Below are 24,000 nucleotides of genomic sequence, written 5' to 3'. Positions count from 1 at the left end.
TCTAAGGTGCAGGCTGGGAAATCAACACAGTTCACCTACGTCTTGTGATATCAAGAAAAGGTTTGACTACTTAATGAATAGTTTATTAATGTATTGAAAAAGTAATGCATATAGTGATAAAATGACTGCTGTTTCTTATGGCATAACTATAACAATGGCTGAAGGTAAGTCTAGCACTAAAAAGGAAAAAAGAAAAAACTAGTTTTTGAAGATATTATTTGTCTGAGGAGTAGTTCTCTCGTATACCTACTGATTTGAGTCAAATATGTGCACCTCTCATTTTCAAATTCCCCCGCTGTCATAAATTCTGTTGCCTCTACAGGCGAAGCTGGAAAAAAATAATTCAAAGGTAAAGTCAGAAATCCTCCCCCACAGCAAGGTGTTCACTACCATTTGGCATGGGTGTTATCGTGGTTTATTTAGACCTGTGTGAAATGGCAGGATCTTTCAGTTTGAGCCTTGCAGAGAGTTGTTTCACAAAGCTGGAAGGTACAGTTTCATACAGCTGAAGGTCTGCCATTTAGCTGTGGTGTGATTATTTGCATATCCCTCCTGTCGTTCCATATGGCCCTCATCCAACACGATAGATTTTGTGTAGTTGTTACATTAAGAAGTATGGGTGTCTGAAAAGCAACTCCTTATCTCTGAACCAATGCAAACCTGTGCTAAGGGGATAGAAAACTAATTTTGGGGGATATTTTACAACCTCAAGCAGCTGACTTCAGTGAAGAGAGAAACTCCTGGTTCCCTGACAGAACTTGAGCTTGTCCTTGCTGTGAAGATGCTCAAGAGCAAAGTGGCTCAAGCGGCGGTGCTCGGTAAGGTATGTCAGTATTGTTAATTGCACTTCTTCAACTCCATGTCCCGCCCTCTTCACCCCGTTTCAGCTTGACAGTGATTGACATGGACAAACACAACTAACGGTATGCTCATATAGATCGTTCTCTGTCATACACACATACACACATAAATGTGCACACATTAGACACCATAAGACACCCTGTCAAGTATTGAATAGTCAACGCTGCAGAGCAGAGCAGAAGTCTTGGTTATTCATGTGTGATGGTGCTGCTGCAGAGGACCCAGCTGGCTCCCACAGAGCTACGTCAGTGAAGGGTGTGTATGCATGTGTGTGTGTGTGTGTGTGTGTGCGCGTGTGCGTGTGCGTGTGCGTGTGCGTGTGCGTGTGCGTGTGCGTGTGCGTGTGCGTGTGTGTGCCCAGACCTTTGAGAAGAGCACTCTCAGTGACGGCTTACAGAGAGACAGAATGAGGACGTCACAGGTGAGTGAATTTGTTCAAACTGACAGGTGTACACACTCACACACACACACACACACACACACACACACACACACACACACACACACACACACACACACACACACACACACACACACACACACACACACACACACACACACCTAGTCATATCAGCTACGGACAGGTGCTGAGATCACCAAGTTCTGAAGAGGATTTCACCAGTGGGAGTTTGAATGTGAGGCATGTATTTTGACTATAAGTAATGAATGCTCTTACCTGTTCTCAGTGTTGCATGTGTCTATGTGTATGTCTGTTAGCAAAAAAGCCAAGGTATAGAATGGGTTTTTTTTTTGTTGTTGTTTTTTTGCACTGGAGTTATGCAGTTTCTCCCAGTCACTCTTCCATTTTATTCTTTCTGGGACATCACAAGCTGAGCTTCGTTGAAGTGACAGTGATGATGAATCCTGCAGGACACAAACTCCCACATGAACAACTGGAAGCACCACACTGATGGAGTAAGGCTGCATTCTTCCATCTAGTGGTGGCATATGTGTGTGTACACACTCTAATGCATGTGCACAGGCAAAGGCAGAGCCACATGCGAACACACGCGAGCATTAGGCTCTGATAACTATCATAGAAGGAATGCTTTTGCATTTCATTGTAGCAGTACTTCTATGATCTTCACTGACTCACACTGACCTCTCCTGCCCAAAACTATTAAATTCATCATGGGAAATCATGGTTGTTTTTAGCCATTTAGATAATCTAGTATTGGTATGTAACCATTTAATTAGTCATGCAAGTTTAATGAGGAGCAATTATACTAATGATAATCCCCTAATCTTGATTTCCATGGTCCATTTCCAGCAGACCTTCTGCCAGTGTAATCCATGCCTGCACATGGAGAACATGCAAACTCCACACAGGAAGGCTGAGACCCAATCACATAACTGACCTGAACTAACAATGAAATATAGAAATAGGAAACACTCCCTGACTCTGAGAAATCATGCCACTGGTGTCAATAAGAATGAACTTTGTAAGAAACGTATTAAGTCCAAAGGCTCCGAGTCCACATTGCCGTTTATCTTTTAACCAGCAGACGGCATTCTGACCTGTCACTGAACTTCTGGCCTTTTGACTGGCTGTCATCACCCTCCGCTGAGACTCAAGTCTTGGCAACAGATTCTTTCACTTTGAGGACAAATGTGATGCTGACCACCTCCTCTGCCAAAAGCCATTGCTCATCAGCAAGCATGCTTGTGCTCAGTAAAACCCCTTTATTTATTAAAACTGTCTTTTTTTCTGTACCTATTTTCCTGGAATAACTTGATTAACGTATGATCTTTTAGAAGTACTGACTGACCTGCATGCATCACTTTAGGCAGGTCACAGTGGGTTCATCATTCTTCAGTTGTATCACATGAGTGACATCAAGATGATAAAAAAAATTTTTACATGAGAAATTACTGCTTTAAATTGAGATAATCCCCCAGTTTATTAACAGACAGAATAACTATGAACAAACCTTTGAACAGAGATACCGCTGCGGTATAAATTGTAGCACATATAAGTATGAATATGAATAGCAATAGATGTGTGACATTAAAATGTTATTGTTGGATTTATTTTTCTTTGCTAGTATCACTGGCTTTGTATACAAACACACTGGCATGACAGCCAATTATTGAGTGTAAGTTAACTGTAAGAAAGTAACCACAGAGGTCACACACATGCACCGCGAGATGTCTTTGTTGTATTCATCCTCATCCTGGCTGTCACTTAGCTACAATAGGAAGTTCATTGGTGTGATCTGTAAACGTTCGACTAAATGACACGGGATCATTGCTTCATTATTTGTTTGTAAGACTGCGTAGGTGGACAGTTATGTAGTTATTTCATGCTGTTCATTTTTGTGGCCTATGCTTTTAATGGTAACTCAGGAAATGTATGAATTAAAAGCCACTCTATTCATTTGTCTTCGCTTACTCCATTTGCGGTAGTAATGTCAGTGTAAAGAGCAAAGAAACCCAGATATCTCCGTCCCCTGTAAAGTCCTCCAGCTCTTCTGGAAGATTTGAGGCCGGTCCCAGACCCAACAGAAATATAATCTCTCCAGTGAGTCCTGGGCCGACCTCAGGGATGCCTCCCAGTCAGATGTGCCAAGTAAACCTCCAATGAGAGCTGACCAGGGGGCATCCTAATAAGATGAACCACCTCAACTGGCTTCTCTTAATGTGGAGGAATAGTAGTTTACCTTTGACTCTCTCCCAGATGGCTGAACTCTTCACTATCACAAATAATGATGCCCAATTTGTCTCTGCAATTTTATTCTTTCAGTCATGACCCAAAGTTCATGAGGGTTGATGAGGATTGGAATGTAGAAAAACAGAGGGCTTTGTTTTATAGCTCAGCTCCCCCTTCACCACAACAGTCTGGTACAGTGACTGCATTACTACCTGTATTACTGCCTGTCTGACTCAATCTCACAATCCCTTCTCCCATCACTTGTGAATGAGACCCTTAGATACTTAAACTCCACCTGAAGGAGATCACTGGCATTAGGCATGATAATCACTAAAAGACTCATTTTGAGGGAATGAAAATCTTCCTCAGCCTCACCCTTTCAAGAATGGATTACAGAAATGTTGCCAGCTTTCGGAATGGAAAGACATTTTCAAAGTACTGCTTCTATTAAAAAAAAAGTTACTTGCATTCCTCACCTTTCTCAATCACCCCCAAATCACTACTAACTCAATTCAATACATAACTGCATTTGGAGTTGTAGGACTGGGTAACTCGCTATTATTATTTAACCGTAGCACCTATCACCTTATTTCTAACTGTTTAATATAAAAAACATAACATTTTAAATACAGCAAAGCATAATAATAATCATAATCATAATAATAATCATAATAATAATATACTGTACTGAAGACAGCTTTTAGGGAACAGGAGGGAGTAAAAGAATATATATACTATTATTATTATTATTATTATTATTATTATTATTATTACTATTATAGAACAAAGCTCAACTGTGCATGCTTTCGCGCAGATCTGTGCGTGTTACGTCATCACGGGACTTACGCTCCGCGTGACGTCATTACGCACCGTTCCCAAACAATACTCAGGAAAAAGCCACGTTGACGATCGCCACTGAAGAGTAGTCCACAGTTTGAGGCAGAATAAAGTCGGAGTTTGTGAGTGAGAGTCCTCGGTTCCTTCTCGCAGCAGACTCCGGGTCCGAGCAGCCATGTCGTCGCCCCCGAAGGAGAAAGTGGAAACCAAAGGCGGACATCCCCCTGCAGGTACTATTCCCTGTGCTGTTGTGTTGCTTTAAAGCCTCTCACAAAACCTGAAGGCCTTTTGTTTCTGCACAGTCTCGCATCAAAAATCACATGGTTATGATTAATACTTATGCAATCCTGTCAACTGGCAGCTGCTCCTGCTTATTCAGTGTCTCCAGATTGCTTAGCGGTGCTGTGTGGTCTGTTCTTTTCTCTCTCTCTCTCGCTCTCTCTCTCTCTCTCTCTCTCTCTCTCTCACTCACTAAGTTTCACACATTTCCTTTACTTCCTGATTTGATTTTTGCACCATCATGTGAGTCGGTGGTGTTGTAGTGGCTTGTAACCACTGTGCTACAAATGTAATGGATGTCGTTACAGTTTTGCAGTAAATGGCAGCTGGGTGGCAGCGACGTGGAGGTCATAGGCTGCAGTCTCTTGGATGTAGGCTGAGAGAGAGGGAAGGAAAAAGAAAAAAAAAAAAAAAAAAAAGCAGATAAGGTGTACGTGGACATGAGCGCGGTGTGGCGGGCCACTGGGCCACGGCAGCTGCAGGGCTGATAGCAGAGTATGATAACAAATGCCCCTCGCACCCAACCTGTGATCATCAGGAGGCCCACTGCACTGTCACTGTTTGACAAGCAGGCAGGGTGTTAATGGACATGTGTGAGCACTAGGAAGCCTTGACATGCTTCTAATTTTTAGGGCCTCAGCTTTGGAGGCATAGGTCAAGGAACAAAACAGCTGCCCTGCAGCTGCTGACAAGTAATGTGGCATGCTTCTGCAGAGTGGTAGTTTTTCTTTACCCTCTGTATTTCAATTGAAGAAGACAACCAGCCAACTCAATTTTGCTTAGTTGTTTGTTACCTCCTTAATGATTATAACACACTTAGCATGACTTTAGTAGAGATGTAATTTCTCGGTTCTGACTCTTTTGTCTGTTTTCACGTGTGTGTATGTCGGTGTGTGTTTCAGTAAAAGCAGGAGGTATGAGGATAGTGCAGAAGCACCAGCCTGCCGCCACCCCAGAACCACCGCAGAAAGAGGACGAGGAGTTTGTCAGCAGCAGGTAACACACAGGACCGGAGACTTTCCTTTGTAAAATGTTGACAAGTCCCCAAACTTTCTATATCCCAGCACTATTTAACATATTCTATTGAGAGCTGGTATTCAGAGTACTGGGACATTTCACTCAGCGACACAGTTGTTTAAGATCTCATTCATGACGCCAATAACCGCTAAGTTCACAAATGTAACACTACTAACATGGGTGTTTGTCCTTAATTTGAGCGTACATGAAATAGAAATGTACAAGCAAATTTACATTATTCAGAAGGCGGGTAATCTACAGTATTATAGACAAATCCATTTTGTTTAGTTTGGCAAGCAAATGTGGGTTTTGTTAGCGACGCTAATTGCAAATACAAAACAAATGATTTAGAAATTACAACTACTACTGGTAACAATCGTGAGTCTGCTTGCATGTACTGGATTTAGCCTTGAACTGCTTTTCCTGTTGACTAACACATTTTCTTCACAATACCTCAACCATCGGGCTAATTAACAATTAATTAATCTCCATTAATAAACCAGAGGGTCGTTTGGGACTTTGTGTGATTAGCCAAATGGTATAAATGCATAGACCATAAAAGATTTCAATTCAGCCTTGTTATTAATTATTTCATTAACAGATGATAAAGTAAAACATAACGAATAATATAAATTAGGTTAATACAGAAGGCATAGCGCGCATAGATGTGCAACATCATTGTCAACAAATGCAAACTGACCACAAAACCCAGCAAATAGATAGAAAGAATTGCACAAAATCAGACAATTCTTGGCATACCACCCTCGCATAGAAACTGTTTCATTTAAAAATAGTCCCCAAACCCTTTTATGATATGTGCCGATCCACATAAAACCACTGATAATGCACAAGTATTTACAACAGGCCTGTACCGCCACAGAACTCTACCAAAAACAGAGGCGACGTGAAAGTGAAAACACAAATGTAGGAGCATGTGGGATATGCTGTTTTCACTGTGGAAGAGGAGGAGCAGAGGATTGTGTTGTAAAAGCCATAAACTGGTTACTCGCTTCAGGAGCACGAGCACAACCCTGTAACCCACCATTGTCGTCTCGTTGGATTACAGGTTTAGTGCTTTATAAGTTAGAGGTGAGGCTATGACATCAGTGTTTCACTCATAAAGATGGAGAACATGAGTAAGTGTTTATTGTGTTTATTTGTTCCGGGAACTGGTTTAAAAAAAAAAAAAAATGGTGGTTTTGCTCATAAGTTTAAGAAGAGACACACAGAGATGCACCTAAATTCCTCTCCATGTTGATAGGAAGACTTGCACTTTTGCCTTTTGTTCCAGTGTGGGTGGGGATGGGGCAAAGGTGTGAAACTTATGGGCCTGAGGCGAAACCAGCTCCTCGAATGACATTTCCAAGCTCCGAAAAATACAATACCTGTACAATAAATGTAAATAACTATTTGTAATGTTACCACTGGAGGTTGCACTGTTTTTAGCAGACAACACTGTGATGTGGAACTGGATTGTTCATTGCAGAAGGAAACTGCAGTGCAAGTTTGCTTCTTCTTCTTCTGTTTGTTTTTTTTTGTTTTGTTTTTACCAGCAAAGTCACATTGGGTTCAAATCCATACTGTGATAATGTGAGGATGATTTAACTGAGATATGTATACAGATATCCTCCAGCCTAATCAATCCTTCAGTGCTGAAGAAAAAACACCGTGGAAAAGATGCCAAGTTTGTAGGTTTGTTTTAAACAAAGTTTAATTAAGAAACATTTTGTGAAAGTGTTCAGAATCCCTTTTTAGTATTTCCACAAAAACAAAGGTACATTGTGAAGTTTCCATTATCATTGTACTTATTTAGCCCAACTGAGGTCAAACGTGCAAGCTACACGTCAAATGAAATGAGGGGGATCTTGTGGCTATACGTCGTCTTCGTACAGCATCTCTACAACATGGAACTGTGGCCATATTTAAGTTTGCAATGACAAACTCCACACCTTGAAAACTTCACAAACATGCAAATTACCAGCTTCTATATTTCTATATGGCTCCTCCATAGGCCATTTTGCTGCAGACTTTTTGTGTCCCCTTACGCGCTGATTCACTAAACGGCATAATTACTGTGTAATTACTGCATTAACTTGAACAGTGAACAGCCCATGTAGCAGTCGCTAATGGTTTGCTTGAAACAGACTGGGTTTGCATGGTTTACATGATGCTGGTTCAATTGCCGAGCAACAATAATTGTCATTTCCACATTATTGCGGTCGTCTTTTGTTGCATGAATGTACCTCCTTTCTGCAGCAGAGATGGTGCACATGTTTTTTTTTCTCCCTGTGCTATATTCTCTGTGTGTCCACTTCTACACCCACATATGTCTCCTCCATATTCATGAAGACCCGTCGGCCATGCACACACGTTGGTACAGGTGGCATATTCACACCGTGTGCGTGCGTACGTGTGTATGTTTGTGTGCTAATAAGAGGTGATAAATGGGAAGTGACAAGCAGGACACAGCAGTGAGCAGGGTTCAAGAACATGGCCAACTGTCAGAAATCTTTCTGCGCGTGTACTTTCTACATGCGGTCTTGCATATGGACCATATCTCGCATTCTTTCTCATCTGCCACAACTTTTGTTTGAGCATTCCCCTGTAATTCACAACAGGAATAGCATCGAGTCTGTCGGCAGCAATAAATCATTTTCTTTTGTTCCTCGTTCCTTTGTGCAAAGATGAGCGGCCATAATAGACAGAACATTAAAGTGAAAAGAGAGGTCAAGTAGATAACACAAAGTACAAAAACATCACGCGGGCTCTGCTCCTTATGACTGAAGACAGAGAAAAAAAGGCAGTTGGTGGTATCAATGGTAGCAGACACAGCCATAAACGTGACGGTCGTTTCAGTCTTTATAATCACAATTTTGTCATGTTAATCCAGAGAATATAAATTATTACGGTCTTTAGAACAGGCCCAAGGCTGAAAGTAACAATTACTTTCTTTTGTAGTTGAGTTAATAAGTTTTTAAACAGTCACTACATCATCTTTTGTCTGAAAAGAATTTCAAAATTACCCCCGTAACTCAACATTTCGTCAACATTTGAATCCACTTGCTGGCCACTTCATTCCAATCAGCTCGTCACATTAAAGCAAACCAATGCACTTCTGTATGACGACATGGTCAAGAAGACTTTCTGGGATTCAAACTGAAAATTACAATACAAAATGATGGCAATTGAGAGAATGTTGATGCCAAGGTTGTTCATGCCAGGTGAGGTAGAAATATTTGTCCTCGTGGAATTCTCATATACTATATCCACCAAAAGGGTTTGCCCAGAAATGGGAAAGAAATCTGACGATCGGCAGTTTTCCAGGCAAAGAATTTGTTGATGTCAGAGGTCAGAGGAGAATGACCAGGCTGCTTTTAGATGACTGAAAGGCTCAAATAACCACCTGTTCGAGTAAAGCTTTGCACAAAATCCTGTCTGAAAATGTCAAACTACAGAGGCAGACCACAGCGGTGGCAAATGTGGTTTGCTAAAGCATTGTATTGAGGCTGCAATTCACATGGGCTCAATAATGTTGGACAGTAGAAAAGATGAGAATTTGTTGCCTGGTCTGAGTCTGGTATTCTGCTGCAACCTTTACATCAGCAGGTTAAGGTTGTGGATCTGTCCCTCCTTGAATTAACAGTTCAGGCTGCTGGTGATCATATAATTGGATATTTACTCGTCATACTTTGAGCCCATGGAGCACTTGTACCCTTTGACTGATCATTAATTGCTTCAGAGTAGGAACAATTGATTGAATCACCTCAAACTATCTTCTTGAACATGAAATTTAGTTCACTCTGCTCATATAATCCCGTCAATCACTGAATTCATTTGAGCACCTTTTTTTTTTCTTTTTTTTTTTTTACTGATGTGCAGCCCACAAATCATCAAACCAATCTATAGACCAAAACCTAATGAAAGGCATCCTTGAATCGAAAAAGGGTTAAGACCATCCAGGGGAGCATTTATTTTTAAAAAGCTAAAAATGCGAAAACACTACAACACCCTCAGGCCAACAACCCCATGGTGCAATCAGCGCTCGGAAAACCACATGTATGCACCCATGATGTTCGTTTGCTTTGCTTCGGTATGAGCTATTTCAACCCGAGGAAACTCAGAAGTCGGGGACAAGAAGGCGCCACCGAAAGCTGCACAAAGCCACAAAATAGTACCCCCTGCTGAAAATAAACAACTGTGTCACACAGAAGCATGGGGGTTACAGTCAGTCTTTGCAGATTTTGCTTTCAGCTTTTACTCCATCATGCCTGCTGCTTCTCTAGCCTCCTTCACACTGTCGAGTCATTGCAACTCCTTTCCTAAGACACTCATGTCCACACGGATGGGTGATCCTCCAGCATACACAGAAACCACCAACCCCATGCTTAGCCACTGAGTTTGTGAGCACATTTAACAGCTTGCATCCTGAAGCTTGCACAAATATTTACAAGCAAACAGAGCGGGAGTGGCTGCTGCTTTTGAGGATCACGTCAAGACATTTTCTTCGGTCTAATAGACTGAAAAGAAATTTATATTACCAAAGCAGTCAACTATCAATCTAGAATTCCTTCATTTTTCCTGATGATCAACTTATTTGTCTGTATTGGGTAAATAGTTGATTATTTAACCAGAACCTGAGCCATTTTGCTCTTGGTTATCAAATCTAAGACATACTTCTCTTTTGTTCTGCTTTAATTCCAAGCATTGCAACTCGTGCAAAAGTCACAAGTGTCATCTTTATGTAAACCGAGTCAGCGAGGTCAGGGTTCAGTTGTTAGTATCGATGTCATGTTGTGGTGTGCCTTTGTTTTTAGAGCTTGCAGCATAAGAGGAGGATTCATTACCTGGGCTGCTCAAACAAATTTGACCAATTTTATAATGTGATCACACAGGACCTTCATTATGAAACCGCCCCTATTTGATAAACACCTCATGACTTTGCTGGGTAAATGCACGATAACCTCTGTGGGGAAAGGTTTATCTTTGCCTAAAAGTCGCCTGTCGGCGTATCCTTGAGGAGAGGCTGAGTAAGTGCAGCCTGTCAGTCAATACAGGAGGCGTAAAGTCTCGCTCTCACACGCTCCGTCTGTCCCTCTCCGTGTCACGCTGATGGACGTCGTGCAGGTGGCTACTGGGTAAATTTCACATTAGTAGCAACCAGCGAAGCGTTGTAGTCAGGGGAACACCTGCCGCACCCAATCTCGCCGAGATGGACAGATGGGGCGGGCGGGGGGGGGGGGTGTAAGGCTTCTTGGATTCACATGTAAAACTACAGGTGAGGAAAAGAGCAGTGGGGTGGTGAGGAATAAGATATGGGTGAGAAAGGGAGGGAAAGTGGTGAGAATCCAGTGTTGTGAATAACTGCAAACCCAAAACGAATATGGAGCTATGCAATATATCGCAAATCTATCGGTATTGTTATGAGGCTGACTGGACAGAAGCACCAAAATCAAACAGCCTATTGCCTGAAGCACTGTTGGTGGTAATTGCAGACACTCATGTGATGAAAAACAATAGTCCACTCTTAGCTGGTGTAAATTAGGGCAAGATAAAAAGCACTGTTATTCTCAAAGCAGCAGAAAGAAAATCAAGATCTTATGTTAATGTATTTGTGTGTATTGCAAATCATATAATTATGTCAAATAGTTTTGACTGTGTCTTTGAAAATGTATTTCTTATTCATAAGCCATTTGTTACAATTGCTAAAAATATTTTTCATTACTTATTAAATTGTGTTAGTCATTGCATCTTAGTTTTTTATGGCTGATGCAATATGCTGATGTCTGATTACTGTTATTTTCATAACATTTATAATAACTCAGTGAGCTTGTAAGTCAACTTTTAGCTTCATCAATAGCTTTATCTATTTTATCCAAATATAATTCAATAATTACTGAACTTGTATATACTGGAGGAACAGCACATCAATATTCCTAAACTTACTTAGTTCTCCTGAAATCAACATGAAATACGACTAACTTCACCATGAGTCTGTATTGAAAGTAGCAGCGATGCATTAGTAGTCTTATGTAAACATTAGCGAGCTGCGAGCCTAATAATTGTGAACTCGTCTATATCTATTAATTTGTGTGAATTAAATTTCACACAAATCAATTTCCGTGAATTCAAGTTTTATGTTATAATGAGTTCAATACAATAATAATGAAGTTATCGTCGCCGTTTAAAGAACTTGCTTTTAATTTCTATTTTCAGTGACAAGTAAAGTAACGGCAAAACTTTTTGGAAACCTGACTAGTGACTGTAATTGAGTACTAATTTTCACAAAGTTGGACAAGATTGCAGTCGAACCAGCAGAAGCTACCTGTCAGCGAGTCGGTTGCACAAAAGCATCGTGACGAAAAGTGCAGACCTGGCAGGTGAAAAGGCTTCTTCCTCAGGGAGGGAAAATGAGGAGTGAGAAAAACAGGAGAAGCTCAGGAGAAGAACGTGTGCCTCCATCACCACTCAGCGTGAGGCTCCTCATTCAAGTCGACGGGAACAGCTTCACACATCATCAGCCAAATGTGTGCAAACTACATGTGCGGTGATTATCTGCTGCTGTATTGTGGAAACGGGAGCGGGCGGTTCACGCCTGACTAAACGTTCTGTGCACAGGTTGCAGGCAGGAACTCTGGTGAAATGTGCAGGAAGCTGACAGCTCGTGGTGAAAGTTGAGAGGAGGGAGAAAGGAGGAGGTGGAGAGGCAACAGGCATCAGTTTCTATGGCAACCACCACCTCGCCCACGGCAACAAACTTCTTGCTCTGCTGAAGCGGAGAGATGGGTGGGGTAGACATAGCAGTGTCTTTTAAGCTGAAGACGGAGGGGAAAATGCCATACAAATGGAATAATGAACAATATGCCATTTGGCTTATTAGTGAGGATCTGCTCTGTGCAGCTCCCTCACTCATTCCCCTCTCTCTCTCTCTCTCTGTCTCTCTCTCTCTCCTGTAACTCTCCCCCACACCTTGCACAAGGCAACCCCTCTCCAAAGATTTCATAAAGCTCTCTACTGCCCCCCGGAGAATCCGTCTGCCTCCAAATGCAGCCGCGCTCTCCCCGGACACACAACGCCAGAGCAGAGATCTCTGGGAGTGTGTGGATTCCCCTTCTCTCTCCCACTCCTGCCCTTTTCTTTTTCCTTCAGACAGAACAGATAAAAAGCTGTGTCAGTAGCATAATCTGGAGGCTAATGCTTTTGTGTTGGGCCTTGATGCAGGCTCCATGGCTTGTGGCCATGCAGTTTTGTTCATCCGTGATTAAAAAGCCTGTAGGTGTCTTTATCTGTTTATCTGGTGTGACTAAAACCTGCCATTCATCTCTGCAACATGTGACTTCACGGTGTCTATGTTTAGTCGGTCAGGTGAAAAGCTCGTGCACGCGTTTGCTTTCTGACAAATGTTTAAACTTTTTCCCCCCAGTTTTGAAGGAATCATAAGCTTGTCTACTCGGACAGACTTCTTCTCCTCCTCCTGCCCGTCTGTCTGTCGAGACGTTTCTTATCTGTCTTTCGAGCCTTGATACTCAAGTCCCAGTAACACGAGGCAAAGTTTGATGCTCACATGCCTCAAGTGCACGCACTGACTGTTGCCTTCATCTTCTGTATTTTTCAACAGGCCTCATCTGCTTTGCCACTTTGTTGCAACATTTCAGAGTTTAGCTGCAGATTGCACAATGAAGCTAGATTTTCTATAAAAAATAGAGGCACGTGACGACCCAGCGTGCGGCGCAGAGCAGCCCGCACCGTCTCAGTATGGGAATTCATATCCAACCGAGCATCCCCGTTCACCCCAAACTAACTGTGCTACACCACTCTGTGTCTCGAACTTAACCTGAACGTGAGGCACCTTGGATCTGCCGCATGTCCCTGTGACATTGAATCAAACTGAAGTTCACATACTGAGGTAGACTTTTTAAGATACACACGTAACTGCAGTACTGTGTGCACCAACCGTCTGCGTTTGTCCTTCGGGGGAAAAAAACAACAAGTTAACAGACTTGTTTATATTCAACAGATGCAGCTAAACATAAGCTTACAGCAGGGCCCATATCAGTCGCTCACTAATATTCTGTTAAGCGAGAACCTGTCAGGCTTGTCCGACACCGCGATACGAAAGTGGCTGTTTATTTCAGACATGGCCGATGTGTTTTAAGACTGCTGTGAACACTCGGCTAAGACAAGGTCACCGCACCCTGGATTTCCTTATATGGTCATCAGGGTCAGACACGGCAGCAGCCAAAAAGGAGTTGGGGCTGGCGTCAAATGACAGAGATGTAGTGACACAGGTCAGCGGTCTGGTCGAGGCCCCCTGGAGGTCGGCCATCTGAAAGATTGAACGTATGGGGTGGGTTGAGATTAGAGCAGGGCTCTTTTAACTCCTTCATGCAGCCCAATTTGACCTTGATTGAGATGAAAATAACCGTTTGTATGCAAATATACAGACAACTTTTTCATTCATTTTTTAACACGAAAACAGCAGTCACTTCTGTGGAAAGATGTCGTTGTCATTGTTCACCATTTTGTGACACTGATTGATTTGTTTGGCTGGCCACTTTCAGTCCACCGAGCATATTTTCCCCCACATTGTGAACAGTTGTCTATTCCTTCTCCATTTGCTCCTCAGGTAACCTGAAAACATTCAGGTCTGTATTCTGGGGACTCCATCAGCAGAGCGTTGAACTGAACGAGGAACGCTTGTGGTCCTAATGTACCATGTTGCTGTTAATTGAATTGCTAATTGAGAACCTCTCAACCTTCCATTTTTGACAAGTGGCTAACCAGGAATAATCATTGAAATTCAACATATCCACGCATTAATTTAATGGCTAGGTGTGGATATTCTCATTAAGAAAGTGCCAGAAGCAGAAGGCGACTGCGTGCCGAGATGTTGATTGCTGAGCTTGAGATTGGGCAGATGTGCTGAAAATATCTATAGCTCCTAATTGACCGTGATTAAAGAAGTTGTGCATGGATGCATCACCAAATATTAAAAAGTGAAGTAGCAGATGGTTTGCATGTTGGGGAAATCCCAAGTGTTGAGAATTTGATTGCTGAGGCAGCATTTTGTAGTCCGGGTCAGAGACATTTCATCTTTCAGAAAGATTTCGACTGTTGACGAAGTAATCTGTAAGTTGGAACTGTAGGTAATGTCTTTCAATGGAGTTTTGAAGGTGGCTAACACAACTGTACTCTTTAGCCGGGAGTGACGATGCCGTAAAATTAGACGGCACTCGTTTGTCATGTCAAGGTCGATGCTCTCCTCGCGTTGCGCATTCCTCCTCCTGCTCCTCCTCCTCCTCCTCATCCCCCCCCTGCTTCCATCCCTTCCCTTTTCCTTTATGTCTGAGTGAGCGCTTGCCTCCCTTTTTTTTTTTTTTTTTACCTCATCCTCTTTCACTCTGCACTAAAAGTCTGTTATTATGTTGGTATTTCACTTCACTCTTCTCTCTGCCCTTCCACTCCTCCCCGTCTCTTCTGTCCAGCCCGCCCTGCCTTCACCCCATGTCTGCCCCGTCTTCACTTCATTCTCCTCTCGTCTTCCTTAAACTTTTTCCTTCGTCATCATCAGCCTTCTCCTTAACTCTCTTTTCTCTTGTAGTTTTAGCTTTAGCTTGCCTCCCCCCTCCTCCTCCTCCCCCTCCTCCCCCTTGCCTCTCATGCTTTCCGCCCAGACGCTGTGAGCCCCAGTGTTTGGCCAGAATGAATGGGAGCTATTTAAGCCGCTGGCAGGTCCATCCGATGTGTGTGCGTGTGCAAGTGCATGTGTGTTTAAGCGCTCTGCCACAGAAAGTAATACTGTGGGTGTTGTGTTGTAACAACTCGCGATGTTCATATTTGGGCTAAATGACACTTTTAGGTGGATTTGATATAGTCAGATTGGTGTATATTTGTGCAAGTGCTTGCATAAACTCTGCAGAAAGCTGTGACCCTGTACGACATGCAAGATTACACTTGCTAAACTATGTGAACTACTCCCAAATAAAAAAAATGTTAAATCTCTCCTCCTTTCTTTTTTTCTTTTTTCTTTTTAGTCCACCAAAGGTCCCTGTGGTTGTGTCTGGAGTGATAACAAAGGTAAGACACACACACACACACACACACACACACACACACACACACACACACACACACACACACACACACACACACACACACACACACACACACACACACACACACACACACACACACACACACACACACACACACACACACACACACACACACACAGACCACCGGTAGTGCAAAGTTAAGCATTATAAGATGGTTTATATCTGGGACAGGAGCTCTGCAGGGAGCAATAGACGCTCAGTGCTCATCAAGGACAAAAGAAAAATGGAAGAAAAGCTAAGGATTAGAAAAAAGACATCTGAAATATTGGAGGGGGAAAAGAGACCAACAAAAGGTTTAAGAAGATATGTTACTGCTTACTTATATGGTCAAATATGTTCAAGGTCAGAGCTGCCAACTTTTGACTTTGTGGGTAAGTTTTTTTGTTTGTTTGTTTGTTTTGGGTTATTTTTTTCCAAGTACAGGTTACATATATGCACACACATATATATATATATATATATATACATGTTCTATCAATAATCATCCTGGTCACAGTCAACTGGGTGTACAATGACTACTGGTTCATTATATCAAGACAATCTGACAGGAAGGGGAAAAAATATTTAATATGCCATATTTTATAGACTTTAAGTCATTTATATACCAAATAATACCAAGATATACAAACAAAATGCTGCACCTGCGCCAATAAAACGTGTCCATTACTCCAGTAATCCAAAGATGAAGTTGCATTGCAGAATTGAGACTAAAAATGTTCACATTTCTACAGTATTAAGCATAAACAAAACAGAGTTCCATGTGTCTTGGAAGCTTATGAGGGACTGGAAAAGAGCAAAGAAACTGTTACTGTGATGAAAAATACAAATACAGCTTATCGTGGCTTAGAAACCTTGTGGCCAGGGCTGAAAGAAGAAATATGCAGTTTTAAAGCAGTTACACCTGGGCATGCGAAAAAAAATACAACTTGTGTTTTTTCCCCACTTAATGATGCATTATTTGCATAGCAAAGAGAGTTTACATACAGTACATGCAATGACGACAAATTAAAATGCCTTCATAGATGCTATAATTTAAATTGTGAGAAATAGATATGGCATTGAGCATAAAAACTTTTACTTTGGAGTCGAATACACTGGGAGTCCAGGTTGAGATCTGACATTGACAAATGTTTTGTTTACTATCTCATGTTGACTCGAGAGCAAGCTGTGGTGCAACATATATAAACCTTTTCAATTATCAAAGCACTCAGCTCCACACAGACTGTATTCAGCAGCCATGTAACCTTGTGATGTCACAGCGACGCGTTTCCTCGTCATCCTCCAAAATCTAATCTCACAGTGGAAGGAAACTCATTAGCTGCACTAAGCTAGCTCAAAAGGCTAAAGGAAACTCGTGGGAGGCTTTTACCATTCAAAATGAATCGGCTGATAAAAACTGTATGTCTTTGTGTGAGTAAAAATAAAGTGTGTCCTTGACTCTTTGGATGATTTCGCTGGTACCCAACTCGTGTGTGTGTGTGTGTGTGTGTGTGTGTGTGTGTGTGTGTGTGTGTGTGTGTGTGTGTGTGTGTGTGTGTGTGTGTGTGTGTGTGTGTGTGTGTGTGTGTGTGTGTGTGTGTGTGTGTGTGTGTGTGTGTGTGTGTGTGTGTGTGCGCATGTGTGTGTGTGCGCATGTGTGTGCGCATGTGTGTGTGTGTGTGTGTCAGACCTGGCAGATTGTTTGCGGAAGATTGCTGTGATATCAGAAGGTGGCAGGCATCCCATTTATCCCCCGGTCCTCCTCTAGCCTTTCCATTCGACCCCCTATCACTGCCATCAAACCCAGAGGCTAGCAGTGCACAAAACCTCCGAAAAGCCTTTTAGGTGCTAAGTGAAACACTTCAGTGTGTGTGTGTGTGTGTGGCCTCCTGGGATTTTTTTTTAGGAAAAAATAAGACATCTCCTGGCTATGTAGTTCAAATTTTTTACTCAATGGGAGAATGTGACTGCGAGATGCTTCTCTATGACAAAAAGAAACGACAAAACTTGAGGCAGTGACGCATCGACTGTGCTACTTCTTCAAGTATAGAATCAACAGGAAGAGAATTACAGATAATTGACCAGAGTTATTGTCCAGAGTGGTTTTCTAGGCTACATCTCATTCATTCACCAGAAAGACTTGTCCTATAGCTCCAGAGACTCCATTATCCTCATGTCAAGGCCAATGGCATTACTGTATAAAGAGTCTTTCAAAGACTATGAAAGGAAGGGAATTTGTTTCGATCGTTATATAAATAAATTCCAAGAATAATTATATGCTGAACTGAGCCCACAACTCGTGGTACTGGTACTGTTACTGCAGCTTTTGTCCCTATTCATAAGCTACCAGGACAAGGATGGAAATGAGCATATATGAATTGCAGACTATTGACATGTATATGTATGTATACCTAACATACAGCATAAATGAACCTTTATGAGAAGTACCTTCATTAAATATGAATACCTTCAACGTTACAATTTGACCCAACAGCAGGTTTATTTACTTGTAATAACACAATTCAAAAAGGGTCATAATCTACTCCGTTAACAAGCGTCGAACTAAATTTGCAATACAACACAAAAGTTAATTTTCTCAAAAAAACTTGATTCAAATGGTATTTGTAGCCCTTTCTGTTTTATTCTTGATCAGGTTAAGCTCATTAGTCAGCCAAATACAAAATGTCGCTATTCCAGATCAGCTGCAATTTCCCCCCTTTTTTTATATAATTTTTTTTCATTGATCATATTTATAATCGGAAACATGCTTGAGACATTAGTTTCTATGTCATAATAATTTTTGTCATGGTTTAAGATGCGATAGTGGAAATAAAGCATGAAAAAGAACACAGAATTGGCAAATTATCAACACACATGCATACATAGACATGTGCATTTACACCGTTTCTGTACCGTAACTTGAGGATATCTTCAGTATCAAATTTACATTCATCCAATTTATTCAACATATTAGTACCTACCCACCATGGAGGGAGGAAACGGCCTTTGCCACGCGCCCTGACGTCTTGTTCACAGTGTGGCGCAGTAATGCAGCGACCGTAATTTGTTATATTCTCTCCCATACCTCTGCATCAGTAGCGCCGAGGTAGTCGAGGAAAGAAGCTTTGAGCTTCAGAAGAGAGAGAAAAGGGCAATTGGAGGTCAGCTCTATCCACATCCCTCGCAGTTAGCAGCGGGATTGGCTTTAAATGAACGACGCGTACACACTGTAAATGTTTTCGTGCCCACCTGCACGCACACACACACGCACACAAAACCACCACATACTGTACAAAACCAACATACAGAGAGGAGGATTAGGGTCAAGCGTGGACGAGGTGGGCGAGTAAAGTTCAGGGAGACGGCACTATGTTTGAGCGCCTTGATTAAACCGGTTATGTAACTTCATCCACGTGGGCAACCTTAAGGTATCAGAATAGCCATGAGCGCCGTGGTAGGTTATGATATTCATGATGCTGCAGTAATAGCCACATACCCTAACATCTGGACAGAAGGGACGGCCGGCGTCAGCAGGACTCAACTAAATACTAAAATCCAGTGTTTCAGAATTAAAAAAGAAGTAATCCACTTACTCCTGCTTACAGCAGTATAATGTGTGCTCGCTGTGTGCTTTCATACCATCTCTGAGCTCTGGAGTCCTCGGCTTTAATCAAACTCGCCACCCACCGTTCACCTATACAAGAGGCTGCATGCGAAACCTGCTTTTCACACCACATAAGATATGCGAGCGAGCACCACTTTCACGTGCGAAAATCTCCTCGAGACACCAGAAACAGCGTGGCGGTCAAAACGGGTAAATTATTGAAGACTGAGAAGCCACACAGTTTAAAGGTAGAGAAAGAAGGATAGGTTTGAAAGAAGGACGGAAGGAGCCCCAGCGTGTTTGTAGCAAGTTGAGGATTAAAATTCTGCGAGCAATCAAATTCCTGCTTTGATCCGATTTAGAAGCAAGGCTGTTTATGGGCATTTTTCTTGGAATAATAGATTGAGGTTGCAGATGAGGGCACCACACTGTAAACCTTAGAAGCAGGCTGTGAAGTGAACATACTGTACTTGTAACAAATGAGAAAACACAATTTCTTGTTGTAGTTTGCACAAACACGGACGTTTATTTGTCACAATAAATACGATGCAAGACTTTATAGTTTATATGCATATGCATACATGCATAGTTATATTTTTTATCATCCCATGATTGGGAAACTGACCCATCTTCTGTGATCTCTCAATTTGTTGCTATTTCTTTAAAAGTAATAATTGTGCATAGATAATTATTCTCTTTTCTAAACATTAGAATGTGTGCCACTACTGGTGCCTGCAGGGAAATGTACACATAAACCTAGTACAAAAAGGTTTTCAAATTAATGATCAATGGTTTTGATAAATAATATATAGTAGGACAGTGGTACTCGATCGGGGTGTGAGATTTCAGTGAAAGCCCTATAAAATATTACGTAAAATTACTTTGTATTCATTTGCACTCATAAGTCACCAAGTTTAAGCCCATGCTGGTTGAAATTTCAACTGTTCCCCATCTATCAGTGAAATTATTAAATTAAAATATGGCACCTCAATGACAGGAATCCAACCATATTTAGCTTTGCCTTCAAATGTTTTCACGCTTCACAAGCAGTTGGTCGTGCAGGAACAGCAGCTGTTCCGTCTGCACTGAAGTGTTCGTTTCCTCGCTTTTTGATGATTGTGTGCTTTGAGAAGAATGAAAAATGGGTGAGGTGTCACATCTCTGTGTTCTCCATCAAAATAAAAAAAGAGAGCTCATCAGGATAAAGGTCTCCTTACAGCTTTAGCTCGACTCGTGTTCAAGCTTGTGTGCGTTTGCTGTCTGTGCGAGAGCCGCTCCTTCCTTTGTACATACAAAGTATTGACTGCCTGTGTTCTGTTCAGGGTGATAAGGACTTCACCCCGGCAGCTGCCCAGGTGGCCCACCAGAAGCCCCAGCCTTGTATCCCCAAGCATGGCCCTGCAATGCAGATCAACCAGCACATCAACCAGCCCCGCAAGTGAGCCAGGCGGCGGACTGCAGCGGCTATGCTAACTCCACCAGCCGGCCTTCCCCACAGAACACAGAACATGAAGATTTTCTTTTTTTTCCCCTCCCACCAGATGCAGATCTCTAAATAATACTCGTAATTTCGGTTCAATGTGGTTTACAGTCTACACAGCCGTCGTGAAGCCGTTGTCTTTATACCCCACGCCGCTCAGGTGCTGTACTCGTCGTTCAGCCCTTTAACATTCTCTTCATTCAAGGGATTGTCGGGCAACCGTAAAGTCTTAAGGCGGTGTCGCCAGAGTCGGGCGCTTCTATAATGGTTCTGTTTCCAAGAATAGATATCTACTTATAAATTCATGTCAGATCTGAGTCTGTTGGGGGAATTCCTCACGACAAGCCAATCACAACTACCTATCAATCAGGCCAACCAGTCACCTCACAGTGATGAGCCCAGGCTCCAGCCTCCTACCGACAACCTTCACACACAAAAAGAGGACAAACAACTATTTTAGAATAACTAACTTCACCACAAACAAGGGACCACAGAAAGCAACTTTTAAAATGAATCAAGTTTCACAAGTGTCACACAAAGGAACAAGTGTAACCTGGAAAGTGTTAACCAATCAAAACACACATCGATGAGGGAATATAGCAACTCTGACAAGCATTCCTATCAACTCTGTTTCGCATGTTAAGACAGAAATGTCACCAAGGAAGGGCGAGGTTGCGTTCGACCACCCAGTAAAATGTACATATATTTACCACAGACAAAAAATTTGCACATAATTAATATTTCTGAAATTATAACCTTTCTTTCTGCAATTATCGCTTCCACTACTCAAATAGCCATTTTATGCATGCTGAGCAGTGACTGAAAAAGCAAAACTAAAGAAGAAAAAAAAAAAGGCTTGCTTTTGGGTCAAGACCCATTCAGCTCTCATCAGCTTCTTCCAGTGTCACTTGTTTGACGGAGGAGACCTACCTTTCTGTGACTGGGCTGTAATGACATCTACCCATCCCTGGCAATGTTCACGACGTTTTTTTTTTTGTTCGGCTCAATCCGTTCCGCATGCACCAGCAGTGCCTCATTGCTTAGATATTGAACTTTCTTAGGCTCATTTGCCTTGCACGGATTTACATTTTCATCAGCGACGTAATGGAACAACAGCCAAAAAAAATGTACATGATGCTTTGTGTTTGCATTCACATGAGCCTAAACGTCACAAGGGAGGTAATTATAAGGTGAATAAAGCATTGCAGAGAAGCAGCTCAGGAAAGAAAAAAAAAAAGTGGGGACAATAGCTGTCAGATGCAGGTAAAAGTGAAAACGTTGAGAGAGAAAAAGATTGATTTCTACATTCCAGACAAAAGGTTTGATCAAAGTTGTCTGTCAAGTTCACAGAGAAACCAAAACATGTATTTCCACTTCTTTTCAGCAGAATACTGGTATTTCTGGCTTGCCACATATCCAAAAGTCTAGATTAGTTTTTCCCGGGAAAAAGAAAGGCATATCAAAACACATCACCCTTCCCCTTAATCACCCATCCCCTTACACTCAAGTGTCAGTTGTCACAACACTAATGTTCAGGTTTCCAGGAAAGAACTTTATCATGCCAAGAAGGAATAATTTCCGATGTTAATTTAAGTTGAAAAAGAGTTGTATTTTTTGTTTATGCTTGGTTCTTTTTCGTGAGTGAATTGTGCAGATTGTAAAAATGGTGAGTCTCTGAGTGGACTTGGGTATCAGGTGTGGTTGTCATAGTAAATAAAGATATATACTATCTCAAAATCTGCCTTTTGCTACCTCTCTTTATTTGTGGGATTCATGCATGACCTTGTTCCCGTGAGTTTTATTCATAACGTAGGTCACAGGTAAACATTTTCAGCTCCACACCAGCGCAAGTGAATGATAAAAGTTTTAATAATGCCGCACACTGAAAAAAGTTCAAACCAGTGCAGCTTAATGTATAGTGTCCTGTACCTCACCTTGAGGCTTTGAGAATCCCACGGTGAATTAGCAGCTTCCACTGAGGAATTAGGGATCAGGTGGCGTTTTGAAATGAAATCGAACCACTCCAAGAGCCGTCTGCTGTTCTTCCTTCAACATGCACGCACGCACGCACGTGCCCAGCGTGCGCCAGGCGTTAGTGCATGTAATCCATCTTTACACAAGCATCTGCAACCAGGTGTTCTGTCAGCTTATGTTAGCCCAATAAACCAGGCAGTGCTGGCTTAGTTGGCGCAAGCCTCTGTCAGCAGGCTGAAACTCCCCATTAAAGCCGGCACAATCGTCTTGACTCTCAACGCTCATATATATAGTTCTCTCAGTGTTTCCAGACCTCTCATCTCCTGCCATGCTTTGTTAGGCTGGATGAAGACACTGCTGAAAATGTATTTGAGGACCCAGTGTAGGTCTAACTGAAGATGAGTAAATTCGAAGGGGAAGACTGGATAGATTTCCTTCTTGAATACCAGTCTCTGAAAGTAATCTGTTATTGTAATGCTGCTGGTTTTGATAATATCTCATTAGAAACGAATGTTCTGATTTAATAAAACAATTGGAGAGATGCTGTCTGCAAACTCTAACCATAACCCTAAACTCCAGTGAAGACAAGCGCTGTCATTATTTCACTAAACTCCTATTTAATGATAATTCATAGAAAAATGCAAATTAACTCAGTGAAACCATATATAGAATGCATCGGCATGCCCTCAATTAATATTTCCTCACTTTAGCTTATTGTCAGGATTTCTGTGCTTTGATTTTTATGATTTTAGATGTAATTGAGCCGATAATGTTATCACTTGCCAATACTGTAATGTAATATTTGATGCAATAGTTCACACTCTCACACCATCGGGTGGGCAACCTGGGGTCCAGTTTCTTACCTCTTCTTGGACACATGGTCAGTGTGAGTTGGCTTTATTTCATAATGAACCATTCTGCCAACTGAGCCACAGCCGAGTTAATGAGTGAATGTGACACACGGAGTGAGAACAGATCTGCCCGCGTGTCACAGCAGCAGAGCACTAGTAATTACAACAATCTTTACAATACAAAGACAGGCCTCATAGAGGGAAGCAAAGTTTTCTTTGGAAGTACTTTATTGTTCAGATGAATCAATGAAGTTATTTCTCTACTAAAAATGTTGCACAGCAGCACTGGCATGCGAGTATATTTAGAACAAATATCCTCGGTGGCTTTCTTTTCAGCAGCTGTAGGTAAAATAGGC

General features: G+C 41.9%; 1 protein-coding gene across 1 annotated transcript; it reads left to right on the top strand.

The window, feature by feature from the left end:
• Nucleotides 1-4,394: 4,394 nt before the first annotated feature.
• Nucleotides 4,395-22,560, top strand: dap (death-associated protein). The gene is made up of 4 exons (XM_080514641.1): nucleotides 4,395-4,578; nucleotides 5,530-5,623; nucleotides 15,676-15,718; nucleotides 20,662-22,560. Exons 1-4 carry the CDS (start codon nucleotides 4,524-4,526, stop codon nucleotides 20,779-20,781), a joined length of 312 nt encoding a protein of 103 aa, XP_080370767.1. The 5' UTR covers nucleotides 4,395-4,523; the 3' UTR covers nucleotides 20,782-22,560.
• Nucleotides 22,561-24,000: the final 1,440 nt, after the last annotated feature.

This window comes from Blennius ocellaris (genome assembly GCF_963422515.1).
Source record: "Blennius ocellaris genome assembly, chromosome: 19".
Taxonomy (NCBI): Eukaryota; Metazoa; Chordata; class Actinopteri; order Blenniiformes; family Blenniidae; genus Blennius; species Blennius ocellaris.
Note: the sequence above shows the minus strand (reverse complement) of the source record. Positions and strands in the feature narration are given on the sequence as shown.

Excerpts from the sequence above, each read along its gene's own strand:
- dap (XM_080514641.1), top strand. The coding sequence starts at position 4,524 with ATGTCGTCGCCCCCGAAGGAGAAAGTGGAAACCAAAGGCGGACATCCC. Across the intron at positions 4,579-5,529 it reads AGGCGGACATCCCCCTGCAG|TAAAAGCAGGAGGTATGAGG; the intron begins GTACTATTCCCT and ends TGTGTGTTTCAG. Across the intron at positions 5,624-15,675 it reads GAGGAGTTTGTCAGCAGCAG|TCCACCAAAGGTCCCTGTGG; the intron begins GTAACACACAGG and ends TTTTCTTTTTAG.